At 36.0% G+C, this 13,394-nt stretch overlaps 1 protein-coding gene across 1 annotated transcript; it reads right to left on the bottom strand.

Annotated features, from left to right (window-relative positions):
- Positions 1–896: 896 nt before the first annotated feature.
- Positions 897–12,090, bottom strand: LOC120350686 (T-cell activation inhibitor, mitochondrial-like). Its single transcript, XM_039425260.1, has 3 exons — positions 11,905–12,090; positions 6,504–6,639; positions 897–1,058 (listed from the first exon to the last, which is right to left on the bottom strand). The coding sequence occupies exons 1-3, from the start codon at positions 11,940–11,942 to the stop codon at positions 912–914; spliced, it is 321 nt and encodes a 106-aa protein (XP_039281194.1). The 5' UTR covers positions 11,943–12,090; the 3' UTR covers positions 897–911.
- Between the last annotated feature and the right edge of the window lie 1,304 nt (positions 12,091–13,394).

Below are 13,394 nucleotides of genomic sequence, written 5' to 3'. Positions count from 1 at the left end.
CGATGTACTTGACAGGATTCGAAACTACAACAAATGTTCGTAATACATTTATATTCTGATTCATACCGTATTAAATGTAATGTGGCATGACAAGAGAAACTCGAAATTAACAAGGAATAATAATTTCGAAATTATAAAAAATAATCAAATTTTATAATTATTTTTGATGATTATCAAAAATAATTTGAAACTAATATTTTCACCTTACAGTTGTTTTCGATTGAATTTCCTAGTAGACCTGATACAAATACTCAAAATTATATAAACACTAGCATTCTGTTAAGTTAAAAATACGTCTGCTCAGGGGCGGCTATAGCAGGGGAGGCCTCGGACACTGTCCTCCCTGTCATTTTGAAGCAAAAATCAATAATTAAAAAGATTTTATAATCCATTCCAATTCATAATATCAGTTTCTATTATCATTTTTAAAAGTGAAAAGTAAGGACGGATGGTATCAAACATTGATATCTGCCGCTGAAGCGAATAAAGCAATCAATCTACTTCTAAGATTCTAACCTAAAATTTCTCAATACAAATCTGTAGTTTCCGTACTATACTGTTCTATGTTCGGTCGAGACTCACGAAGGAAAGTGTTGAATGTCAATTTTAGAGGTTAATATTCGTACTGTCTGTATTTTTATAATAACATGTTGAAGACTATGTAATTTCCTGTAAACTTATGGCTTTAAAAAGCTTCACTGATTTGTGAATTGTGAGTGAATCTTCTTTATTCTATTTGAAAATGTTTTTAAAATGTTCAATTATTATCTAACTACATAGGCCAATTCTAGAACCTGATTGACTTCTTATAGTTACCACAAAAAAGTGTAAACTTATGTGACGCATCTGTGGTCAATATTTCAATCCAATTTGAAATGGGTAGGCCTAGTGCCCCACTCATGATGATCCAACTAGTAAATGAAATTATTCTTATTACCTCGGTCAACAGTTTTTTGGGGTTTCAAGAAGAATTTCACTGTTGTCGGTCTAGTGTATCGATTTTGTTGAAGTCCTTCAAGAAATGAGCTCAGCACCTGGAGAGAATTTTCATTGATAGCCTGGAATGAGAAATAATATATTGAGTTGAACTTGAAGATTGAAATTAAAAATTATAGATATTTTCACTATAAAAAAATTTGTAGCAAGTAGGTATAACATTTGGGATAATCTTTAACCCGAATAGTATGATGATGATGATGATGAAGATAATAATTCTCAATCCAACTAAAAAGACATATTTCAAACAAAATGTTTTATTATTTCAATTTTCCCTTGAAAATGTCATAGGCATATGAAGTTTAGATTAAATAACAAATATAATGGAGTAGAATAGAATTTTATTAGTCATTAGATTGTTTTTAAAATAATGATTTTGTAGAAGGTCTACTCATTATTAGATAACAAACTAGAATGCTTCAATTTTGAATCCAATAAAGCACTATTTCAATCAAATTTAAATCATAGGTTTAGTTTTAACTTGATAATTTTTTTTTGCAAAATTTCATGATTTTTTGTCAAGTGCTCAAACTCACGTTTTTCGGCGAGGGGGGGGGTGATAAAACCTTTTAAAAATATAAGGGGAATGTGTCCATGGTAGGCCAATTCATCATAACTGTGAAATTTTGGGTGGTAATCTCTAGAAGGAGCTTCTGGAACTTTGTTTAAGGATACGAATGAAACTGAATAGCCTATATACTATACTATAATAACTATAATAAACAAGAGCAATATAAGCTACTAGCAAGAACCCGTGCTTCGCAAGGATCTATTTTAAAACTTGACAAAATGAAAACTTGACGTAATGAAATTTTGAAGAATTGAGAATAGGCCTATAACCATCCTTGGTTATTTAAGAATCTATAAGCAAAATTTCAAGTTAATTAGTCCAGTAGTTCATACGTGATGATGCGTCAAACATAATTTTCCTATCCCGTACGTGCATAAGCCAGTTCTTTACTTCATATAATTATAATAGATATAGTTAACGACTGCAAGAGATAGGACTGTGGAACAGAATAGTGGTGAAACTATGATAGCGCCAGAAGTGTCTCAAACACAATAGTAGGTGCTACATGAACTTTTTGAAAGTGATTTGAAAAAATGTTAAAACAAAAAACTGAATCCTTATATTTCTACCTTCATTTAGAGAGGCTTTTGTTTGAGCCGAATGGAAATCTATTTATAAAAAAATGAATGTCTGTTTGTGTGTTTGTTTGTATGTTTGTTTGTTCCCTGTAGACTTGAAAACTACTTGACATAACGGCATGAAACTTTGGGAATATGTTGTGGGATGGTTTCTGAACAGAAATTTTAATAGGGGGGCTAATAATAATAATTTATTAATCCATTTTACAGACATATGTTATAGAAATTTTCGGCCGAGCGGCTACTGAAGAACGATCATGATTCAAGATCATATTGTGATAATATGATTTAGCATCTAAAGTTACCAGCTGTAATAAACATATCACCCTGTGATGAATTATTGTGTACTGGTATTAAAACGGTAGTTTGGAGTTGAAGTGTAGTTGATTGGTACCAGCTGTTGATAATGGTTCCTTAGAAGACCTATACAAATAATTATCACTCCCCTATCATTGAGAACTGGAAAATGTTGAAAAAAATTATTACCTAATGAAAGAGAGTATATATATATATATATATATATATATTATATATATATATATATATATATATATATATACCCATTTGGCCGTGGCCATTTATACACACACACACACACACACACACATATATATATATATATAATATATATATATATATATATATATATATATATATATATATATATATATATTGGTATTTCATTAATTACTGAAGAATGAAATAATAATTAACAATTTTTTGAATTTAGGTTAGCTTATATTCATCCTAAAATGGAAAGAATATGGAATTCTGTGTGATTCATCGTACATCGCATATTTCCTGGACCATATATCGACAATCTACAGCTATGAAAACATTGAATATTTTTCTTTGAAACACTGATATAACCTTTTTTAATTGAAAACTTTACTGATAGATATTACTACCAATTGATTGAGAAGAATAATATGTTTTTGGAATAATGAATGCTGAATGACTAAGCACATAGGAAGTCCGTATTGAGATGAACATGTTGATTGTCAGATAAATTTCATGATTCACCAAATAAAGTCAAGTGTAACATGATATACATTGGCGGTGCGAAGTTCGCTGGTTAAGCTAGTTATAAATTAAGCTTTATTATTAATAGATAACGCTGAAAAAGACAGGCTCAATCACCAGGAATACTATAAATCTGTAGAACGTTCACCATGTAAAACACGTGGTAAGCTCGTGCTCTCAATCAACGCAAAATCAATTCGATCAGCTAATAGATGAAATTGTTATAAGCTTTCCAATGATTACAACATATAATATGTTAGAATATCATGTGTCAATTATCTCAGTTCCATATGGAGTTCACCTTATCATAAGCTTACTTAATAGGATCCTTTTTACTTTCTTGCCCTACTACCATAGGTAAGGAAAGTATTGCTTTCCAAAAAAATTAAGGTACCCCAATTTCAAGTTTTCTATACGTTTCAAGGTCCCCTGAGAACAAAAACATGATTTTTGGGTATTGGTCTGTGTGTGTGTGTATGTGTGTGTGTGTGTGTGTATGTCTGTGAACACGATAACTCCATTCCTAATTAACAGATTGACTTGAAATTTTAAACTTAAGGTCCTTATACCATGAGGACCCGACAATAAGAAATTCAATAAAATTCAATTCAAGATGGCGGAAAAAATGGCGGATAATTACTAAAAAACCATGTTTTTCACGTTTTTCTCGAAAATGGCTCTAACGATTTTCTTCAAATTTATACCATGGATAGCTATTCATAAGCCCTATCAACTGGCATGAGTCTCATTTCTGGGAAAATTTCAGGAGCTCCGTAATATTCTTGAGAAAAATGGCGGATAATGACTAAAAAGCCATGTTTTTCACGATTTTCTCAAAAACGGCTCTAACCAATTTTTTCAAATCCATACCCTGTATAGTTATTTATTTGCTCTATCAACTGACATGAGTCTTTTTCCTGGGGTACTAATGAGGGGCCCAACCAATCCTTGAGAAATGGACTTTGTAACCTCCTTCTCGTGCATGAGGTAGGTTGGTACACGGTTTTTACTTTTTCTTCTTCCATAAACCGTGGGTAGGTAGAGCAGTTTATAAAAAAAACACAGTCATAGTCAAGGTATTTCATCTGTAGAACAGCTGTTTTGACGAATTAAAAAAAAAATCATCGAATTTCACAATTTACATAAAGGAAAAAGTACTCTGAAAACAATTGTACATACACATATACAGTAGTCTGACCGTAGTTGCAAATATGTTGCCGTCATTGTGTTATTCCCCTAAATTATTCTCGTTTGATAATGAGGCTTATAGTTCAATGAGCAAGGAAAGTTGTGTGAGTGTACCACACCAGATTTTTCATCCTTTGAAACCCTTAGAGGCAAAATATCTCAAAATCCGTTCTTAGTGCGCGTCTAGCATGTTTGAAGAATATTTGTGCAAAGTTTTAAGCCTGTAGGCCAATTAGTTTGAGGTGTAGTGTGATTTTACATAAAAATTTTCGAAAAGTGCCCTCTCCTGAACCCCCCTGTGCTCCTGATTGGAATTTTTCTGCATAGATCTGATTTTTTTTCGTACCTGAACGAAAAAGTTCCTCATGACTTTGCTGTGCAATGAACGGTTAAAAAGTACAAAATTTTTGGGGGGCCCCAGCTCCCGCAGGGGGGCAAATTTCTGAAAATCCTTTCTTAGTGGATGCTTCAAGGCTACCATAAACAATCGTGCAAAATCTCAAGTTTGTAGGCTCAGTAGTTTGGGCTGTGGTGTGATTTCAGTCTGTAGGGGCTTAGCCTTTTATAAGTATAGAGAAGAAGAGAAGATATTGAATTTCTTCATAATAATAGATGGTAAAAAGCGAACTAGCATTGAAGTGCTATCTGCAGTTTCTCTATCCGCTGCTATCTAGTCTCTATGCACTAGACCATTCACTGTCTATTGGAAAATAGCTCATAATTATTGATAATTAATTATAATTGTTATTTCAGTGTTATTCTCTCATCCCTTATATATATATATATATATATATATATAATATATATATATATATAGCGCATAATTATTGATAATTAATTATAATTGCTATTTCAGTGTCATTATCTCATCCCTTATATATATATATATATATCTCGATTTCCATAGGACAATATAACGAAAATAAGGCATTATAAGCTAATTTTTGTGGCTGATCCAGCCACAATATTCAGGTTCAATTTCGGGGGGGGGGGGACACACATCTCCATTATACGAGGGCTATTTTTTTCAACTTCCGATGTGGTATAAAAAAGAAACTAGTGAGAGTAATTGAATGAATTTATTATCAAAAGTTATTTACATTATTAGTTACTTCTCAACATAGTCACCATTCAGATTGAGGCATTTTTCATACCTGGGTACAAGCTTCTTAATAACTTGTTCATAAAAGTTAGCCGCCAGTGATTTGAGATGGTTTTTCACAGCATCGTATGTTCGGAAGCAGCTCTGCCCTCCTAGCATTTTCTTCAGTTCCGGGAAAAGGTGATAGTCGCTTGGTGCTAAGTCTGGGCTATACGCCGGATGGTCAAAAACGTCCCATTTAAACCCGTCAAGAAGACGCTTCGTCACAGCAGCACTGTGAGGACGGGTGTTGTCATGAATGAGCACCACTCCCGATGTGAGCATTCCTCTCCTTTTGTTCTGCACAGTTCCTCTCCAATCACGCACTGCACTGTCACTCATAAAACTTCCACCATATACTCGTTCCATTCTAGGTGAATTTCTGCTGCGGATAACCCTTCAGCTTGCAAAAAACGAATTAGCCTACACTTCGCAACTCACACTTGGCGGGAGATTCTATCATATTAGCCATGTTTATGTGTCGCTAGATAAACTGGTAATGACGACAGATGGCCGAAAACGAGTGAGGTTATAGTGTGAGATGTGCATAGTCAGCTGCCGCGCATTGTTGGCCAATGCCGCTCGCATTGCCATCTAGCGGCACGATCGGAAGTTGAAAAAAAATAGCCTTCGTACTTCCCTAGATGTATAGATGTGGATACATCCCCCACCCCTGGATAGGCCACTGTACGATACTTGTAATATAATTTGTCAGGGTAATTTTCAGTAAAAATCATTACGTTTATCATGGTTGACTGAAAAAAAAGAATAGACATTTCCAAAAGAATTCAGTCAAATTATTACCATATTCTCAATTATACTGGGCGTCTTTATTCAATTTGGGACAAATAATTTTAATTTTAATGCAAAGTTAGAAGTCAACAGAGTTGAAAAATACTCATCGAAAGTTAATTTGAACTCGACCCATTATGAGTAGTGCTTTGCAATTTGATAACTAAAATCTACAAAAAAGTAAACTATCAGAAAATTTCTGATTGATACTCACTCTCTCAGAAGGAAACTGGCCGAATAAGTCAGGATGTACTGTGAAGTAGAATGGTCGAAGTGCTGTTGAAACTTCACCAGATGTTAGGTGCCGATAAGCACCAAATACGTACTTTGATGCATAATCGTTATGGAACCTTTAAAAACAATTAATTACTTTTAAAAATGAAGATAGTACTTGAGAGTATGTGCATAGTGTACAATGATATATTATTTATAAGATATGAACAATGTTAGTCAGGACTAATTAATCACACTGATTTCATTTTTTTTAAATCTATTCTGGTAATTCGTTGAAGCTACTTAGTGTTTTTCCGATGGTGATATCTTGAAAAAACGGGAAGGTAGCCCAGTATAGATTACAGCTGATATTACATTAGGCCACTAAGCTGGCTCGCCAGTGGAACACCTCAGAGCAACCATTGGCGGTACAGTGTAGAGCAAGCTGAGACAACAATGCTGGTAGGTGGCCAAAAGCTGGTGTAAGTGTAATTAACGCAATAAGTACTAATGCCTCGAGGACACTTGGCCCACCGGTGGTCTATTGTGATAAGAGCCTAAAAACAGGCCGGGTTGGTCTAGTGGTAAGGAGCGTTACAAACTTCGGTCTGCTAGCACCGCCTGGTTTGTGGGTTCGAATCCCGCCGATGGCATAGACGTTTGATCATCTCATCAATTCACCAACGCACTTTCCATTACTCACGCACCAAAAAAGTTCATGTGGGCATCATCCGCAATGAATTCAAATTTAATTGTTATTTGCACAAATTCATCACAGTCACTTAATATAAAAAAATATATATAGAAAACGTATTGTTATCAATTTTTGTCACCATTTGTAAAGAGTGTATAATCAGATAAAGTACTCAAAGAAAGAGCTAAAAAAAGAGAAAGAGGGCCCAAGACCGTGACGATGTATTTATTAAATCGTAGAGATTCCAGAACCGCTTCGCCAAGCATAGGAATGGAGAAAGCCCTCGGTTCCAGCTCCAGCCCAACCTATGCCAATGAGCCATTTCAACAGCTTCCTTTTGTATACAACACATCGCTGCAACTCTCAGCCTCCTTGATATATTTAGGCAAATTTGTATAGACGATTTGTGCTCGATAGTGAGGAGACCTATGTTCTATTCCGTGATATAATTGAGGTGTTGAATATCCATGATTATTTCTGTGTCGAGTTTGATAGTTATATTGATATTGGTGAGTAGGTAGTTCAATTTTGTGTTTCGTGATATAATTATGTGAGAAGTGTTTTAATATACAGCTGTCTTAAATTGAGCACAGGGAAATCTGAGAATAACAGCGATGTGGGATACCTGGGTTCTTTTTTAATTTTTTTTATAATGGTGCGCTGAGTGACTGCAACAGGCTCCAGGCAAGCAGATGTTACCCCTCCCCAGACTATGATACCATACTGTAACACTGACTGTCATAAGCATGATATACTCTTTTGCTTAATCTAGTATCCAGTACTTTGCTCAACTGAGATAGATATACAGCATCCGTCGAAGCCTTCACTCCCGTACTCCCGTTAATGAAAGATTTAAAACCTCTGCTTTGTAAAGCATGCATATAATCCTGTACATGGTTATTAGTAAGATGAATATTAATATTTATATCACCTACTACACAAACACTGATTTGATTTGGCGTATTTTCAAGTAACTGGTTTAGGCTATTAACATAATTTTCTGTGTTATTGTTACTGGGAGATCTGGAAATTCCAATAACTCTTAGTATATTATCATTTGATAACCTTAAATCAATGCACAAGGAGTTGGATTCAGAGATATCACACGAGATTACATTGAAATTGATATTATTTTTTATGTAAACACACAAATCAACACTTTTATTAATTTTAGTATAACTGTTAACTGCAGTGTATCCTGGGATATCGTAAAAAATGGCATATTTTCAGTCAGCCAAATTTCAGTTAATACAATTAGATGAACGGTCAGTTTTGATTCTACTTAAACAACAGATGAATTGATTGAAATTTGCATTTATACTACGAATATTAGTGCAGATCATTATTAAGAAACTCGACATTTTTGCCAGTTATTGTAGGAACATAATTTGTATAATCATCAATTTCCGGCGTGAGATTTTCCAATAAACCAAGAATTTCATTCACAATGGCCATGGAAAAAATGTTTCAATTTATTGCTGGGTAAATGAATTGATGATTGATAGTTTTCAATGATACATTTCTGTTGAGTTGACGGATTGTTATAATAATTTGTAAAAGAGACCACTGACCTCAGTTCTAAAAGTGGAATTTTATTGCCCATATTCGGTTTTATCAATTAACGTTTGAATTTCTCTAATATAAGTTGGGCAGGTTGTATCCTTGACTCTATGATTATGTTCTTTTTTCAAATTTTTGCAATTTGCACAGGTAGGGGCTTGTGCTTTGTTGGGAAAGGACTTAAATTCATGTCCTTCCAAAGCACAGTGACCACAAATTGTGGATTTAGCCCTGCAAAACTTAGAAACATGCCATACATTTGAAACAACGTGATACCTACTGATATTATAATCTTTTAACCTACAAGAAGTCCAATCTACATAGATTCGCTCTTTATTTATTATTTCTCTCCGGATATCGGGAGAACATTCAATTACCCAATGGGTGTGCTTTTTCCCTTTTGTCCTAATTTGAACAATGGAATAAAGTCCTATTCAAATTTATCTTTTTCATGTGTGTTGCAAAAATTCCTATTATAAATATCCAAAATCAAATCACTCTGAGTTAATTCGCTAGGAATGTTATATACTATTACTCTAGGCTTTTTCATTTGTGGAGTGCTGATTTTGAAGTCCTTACTCTTCACTATTTTATTCCCTAAAACTCTTTTCTTATCTTCTGTTGGATCCATAACAAGTAAAACTCCGCCAACACGTACGTTCACGGCTTTTCTATTTTCAACGATTTTTCTTTTGGTATGCATTTTTTTCCCTGAATCTCGCACTGCTCTCTTGATCACTTCCAGTTACTACACTCGGCTTCACTATAACAATGTTTTTCTTTTCCGCGATATTGCGCACTAATTTCAGTCCCGCTACTTGATTATGCTGCTGCTGCTGTTTCGGTTTCTGTTGCTGCTGATGTTGTTGCTTCTTCTTCAGTATCCCTGGTGGCAACTGAACTACCTCGGCGAACGATCTGGCAGGCTTAGATGACCCCTGATTATTTCTGATTTCAGTTCAATCACGTTTTTCTCCAATCAGTCCAGTTTATCATCCACTCTTATTTGGGTATTTCGCCTGGTTTCTACTCTGCTTATGATTATAGCAAACTTGTTGCAGAGCGAGTTGTAGGAGTCGAGGTCCACTCTCAAAAGTTTTTTTCTTCTCGAAAGTCTCACTACCCCACTTTATGAAGTCGCTGTAAAGGTCAATAAGACTTCCGACGTCCTCCAAAAAGCCTTTCATCTTGTATGCTGGTAGCTTGATTCAAGCTTATTTGGCTCAAATTTGACAAATTTATTGATGTATTCCCAGCTTCATCGTCCTCTTCAAACTCTGCGGCCAGAAGTGATGGAATTTTCGCCGGATTCATTATCACAAAACACACAAAACTTGAGTATCAATAGTTCATAATATAAGCTAATATTCACTCGGAAAAACGAAAAAAAACTATATTATATGCACAGATTGCTGATTCCTCAAAAACTAATAAAACTACAGAGGCTAGCACTACGGTGTTTACTCTAACGCTGTCGAAACAAGACTGAAACAAAATGACTGGTCTTGAAGAATTTTTGATGCCATGCACCATATTAAGAAGGTCCTGGGTGGTAATATTTTTCCATCTGAGGAACTGGAATTCACACAAAGGCATCCCATTAACAGCATCCGCAGTAGATTTAGGAAAACCATCTACTAACAGTTTTACAGAGTCCAGAAAGAAGTTATTTAAGTCATCCGGACTCGCATTCTTTGACATAACAGGCTGCTTCCTACTTGCACTGTTAATAATGTTCCAAGCAGCCTTACAGGGATTGCTTCACACACTGCATATGTGGTGCCCAACTCAGTTGATGATCAAGAATGACCCCCAGATATTTATATTGATTCACTCTGCCAATTACAACCGCGCAAGCATAGGATAGAGATCCTATATTCCCAAATAAGTGCATTCTTACCTGCCTTAATCCTGGGTCTGGTTGGTTTCTTGTAACAACTGGCAAGTACTTGGTTTTGCCGAGATTCACTGTGTGGTTATTATGGACAAATCAGTTTTTTATTTTGGAAAGATCTTTAGTGGCATTTTCATAAAATTATTCCCATTCCCTACCTGTAGAAATAACCACTGTATCGTCAGCAAATAGGAAAATCCTGCATGTAGTATTGAGCCGAGAAGTATTATTTATGTATATCAGGAACAGTACCGGACCCAGCGTACTACCTTGAATGACGCCACAGCCTATCCCCATCAATCTGAACACATTGTTGAAGTTCACAAAAATAAATTGTGAACCATAGAAGAGAGGTGTCTCTAACACCAATAGCCACATTATCAGGTGTAATATTGTAGATTTTCTTGGCATGTATTCCAAGCCTACCTGAGGGGACTTTCATCAGCATGGCTCTAAAACCAGGCTTATATTGACTCTTCCATACTGTAGATCGGTGAGGACTCAGAAGCTTGGCCTACCAGCCAATCAAGATTCTGAACTAGTTGCCTGTTTTTGCTAGGAGTCTACCTGAGGTCAGAGGACATATCTAAAAGGAAATTCCTTCTATTGTTTGGATAAATTTGTTGAGTGGGACAGAGCTACTGTAAGTAGTTACTTTTTACAATAATGAACTGCTAATTTGCTGCCTGCTGCTAAGTTGTATACTTGGCAGTATCTGTGGACGTGTAGACTTGTCTTTATAGGTTGGCAGTTTATTGACTGTAAACGGTGGCAGTTTATTGGCTATAAACGTTGGCAGTACCTATATTGCCTGTGAACGTTGGCAGATTATAGTTTTTTGACTTGTTCCCTTGTAGACAAGCGCCACATGGCAATGTGGCCTGTCCATATATACCTTCCATGAACATTAAGCTCTTCCAAAAACCCGGTGTTTCAAATTGTATCCGTGTAAATTCAGAAGAAAATTGTTTTTTAATTTTATATTCTCAAGGTACACTAGACATAAAATGTACAACAAGAGTACACTTCCAAACAATAGAAATGTGTATTATCTATTGAAACAAGATGATTTGTATTTTAGCTTTTATTGTTTACTAACAGATCAAGCAACTCTGTAATGTTATCATTTGAAACGATTGCCATTCTACACATTAAATAATGTATACCACAGTATAAATCATTCAATTATGTTATTATTAATGATATTATGGAATAAACAATGAGTTGAAACTAAACAGCTAGTAAAATACTTACAAGCGTCGAAATCGCGAGCAAAGTATTTCACTTGCCATTTGAAATACACTAAATGCACAGTTGCAAAGGCATATTTCAAATTGCGCACATTTTTTGAAGATGTAAACAAGTTAGTTAAAAACCTGGCGACCTTAAATCAGCAAAAATAACCTTCAACAACCCCTCTTTGAAACTTCCAAACATTGTTTTGTTGAAAGGAGAAAAAGTGGGTCAACGACAAACTGAGTCGATTCGTATTAAAAACAAACTGGGTTAACAACAGATCGGGTCGGTGACAAACTTGGTGATATAGTGAGGTCCACGTTATAATGGCAGGGGATAAAGATAGAAGAATAGCGATGCCGATTCTCTTCATTATATTTCTACACCGTCAAATACATAATTAGCATTGTTGTGGACCTAGAAAAGGATAGTACCACCGGCTTTGTTGAATGATAGACAAGGATAGCAAAACCAAAGTTGATCAAATACTGTCATTATAACGTGGACCTCACTATAGTTATGAGCAGACCCAGTTTGTCGAGTCAATTCTCAAAAATAGTTGCAAAATGGACCCCAATAATTATAGGCCCATCTCAATATTGCCTATACTAAGTAAGATTCTGGAAATTGTTATGGCTAGCCAATTATATGAGTTCTGTGAGCTGAACGGTCTGTTTGGCGCCACCCAGTTTGGTTTCAGGTCAGGGAGGTCGGCTGATGGGGCTGTAGATTTAATTGTTGGAAAATTTTTTGAAAGCTTTGAGAGCGGTGACCTTGCTGGGTTGACCCTCTGTGATCTCAGCAAGGCTTTTGATACCCTCAACCATGAGATTTTACTAACAAAGCTTTCCATGTATGGTATTACTGGTGGTCCCCTGCAGCTTCTCCGTTCCTACCTGGAGGGCCGCAGGCAGGTCGTTTTGGCGAACGGGGCCCTGTCACGTGTGAGGTGTGTGGATTGCGGTGTGCCACAGGGCTCAATTCTGGGTCCTCTGCTTTTCTTGCTTATGATCAATGACGTAGCTCTTTCTAGGGACAGAATGGTGGTGTGTTATGTGGATGACACCTCCGTCCAGGATGTTGGCAGGAGTCTGGATGATGTGATCACACTAATGCAGGCGTCCATGGAGGTGGCGGCTGACTAGTTCTCTGCAAACAGGTTTCTCCTAAATGCAGAAAAGACACAGACGATTGTTTCAGCCTCAAGAATGGTAAGCAGCATGACTGTCCTCCAGTAAAGCTCCTGGGTTTTATGTTGGATAGGAGACTTCCCTGGGAGGAGCATATTCAAGGTGTCTGTTGCAGGCTGAGCAGAATCCTGATCCTACTGAAGGGTCTAAAGAGGTCCGTTCCCGCGGCCTATCTACGCATGTGCTATTTTGCTTTCTTCCAGAGTGTGATGGCTTATGGTATCACACTTTGGGGCAGTTCCACCCATGTGAGGAGGGTCCTGCTTTTGCAGAAGAGGGCACTTAGAATCTTATGCAATGCTGAACACCTTGCCCATT

The sequence above is a fragment of the Nilaparvata lugens genome, chromosome 3 (genome assembly GCF_014356525.2).
Source record: "Nilaparvata lugens isolate BPH chromosome 3, ASM1435652v1, whole genome shotgun sequence".
NCBI classification, from domain to species: domain Eukaryota; kingdom Metazoa; phylum Arthropoda; class Insecta; order Hemiptera; family Delphacidae; genus Nilaparvata; species Nilaparvata lugens.
Note: the sequence above shows the minus strand (reverse complement) of the source record. Positions and strands in the feature narration are given on the sequence as shown.

Bases quoted from the DNA above. Each gene is read 5' to 3' on its own strand.
- LOC120350686 (XM_039425260.1), bottom strand. From the start codon at position 11,942: ATGGCAAGTGAAATACTTTGCTCGCGATTTCGACGCTT. The intron at 6,640-11,904 runs GTAAGTATTTTA...TTGTTTTTAAAG, and splicing joins TGCTCGCGATTTCGACGCTT to GTTCCATAACGATTATGCAT. The intron at 1,059-6,503 runs GTGAGTATCAAT...TTCTCATTCCAG, and splicing joins GCCAGTTTCCTTCTGAGAGA to GCTATCAATGAAAATTCTCT.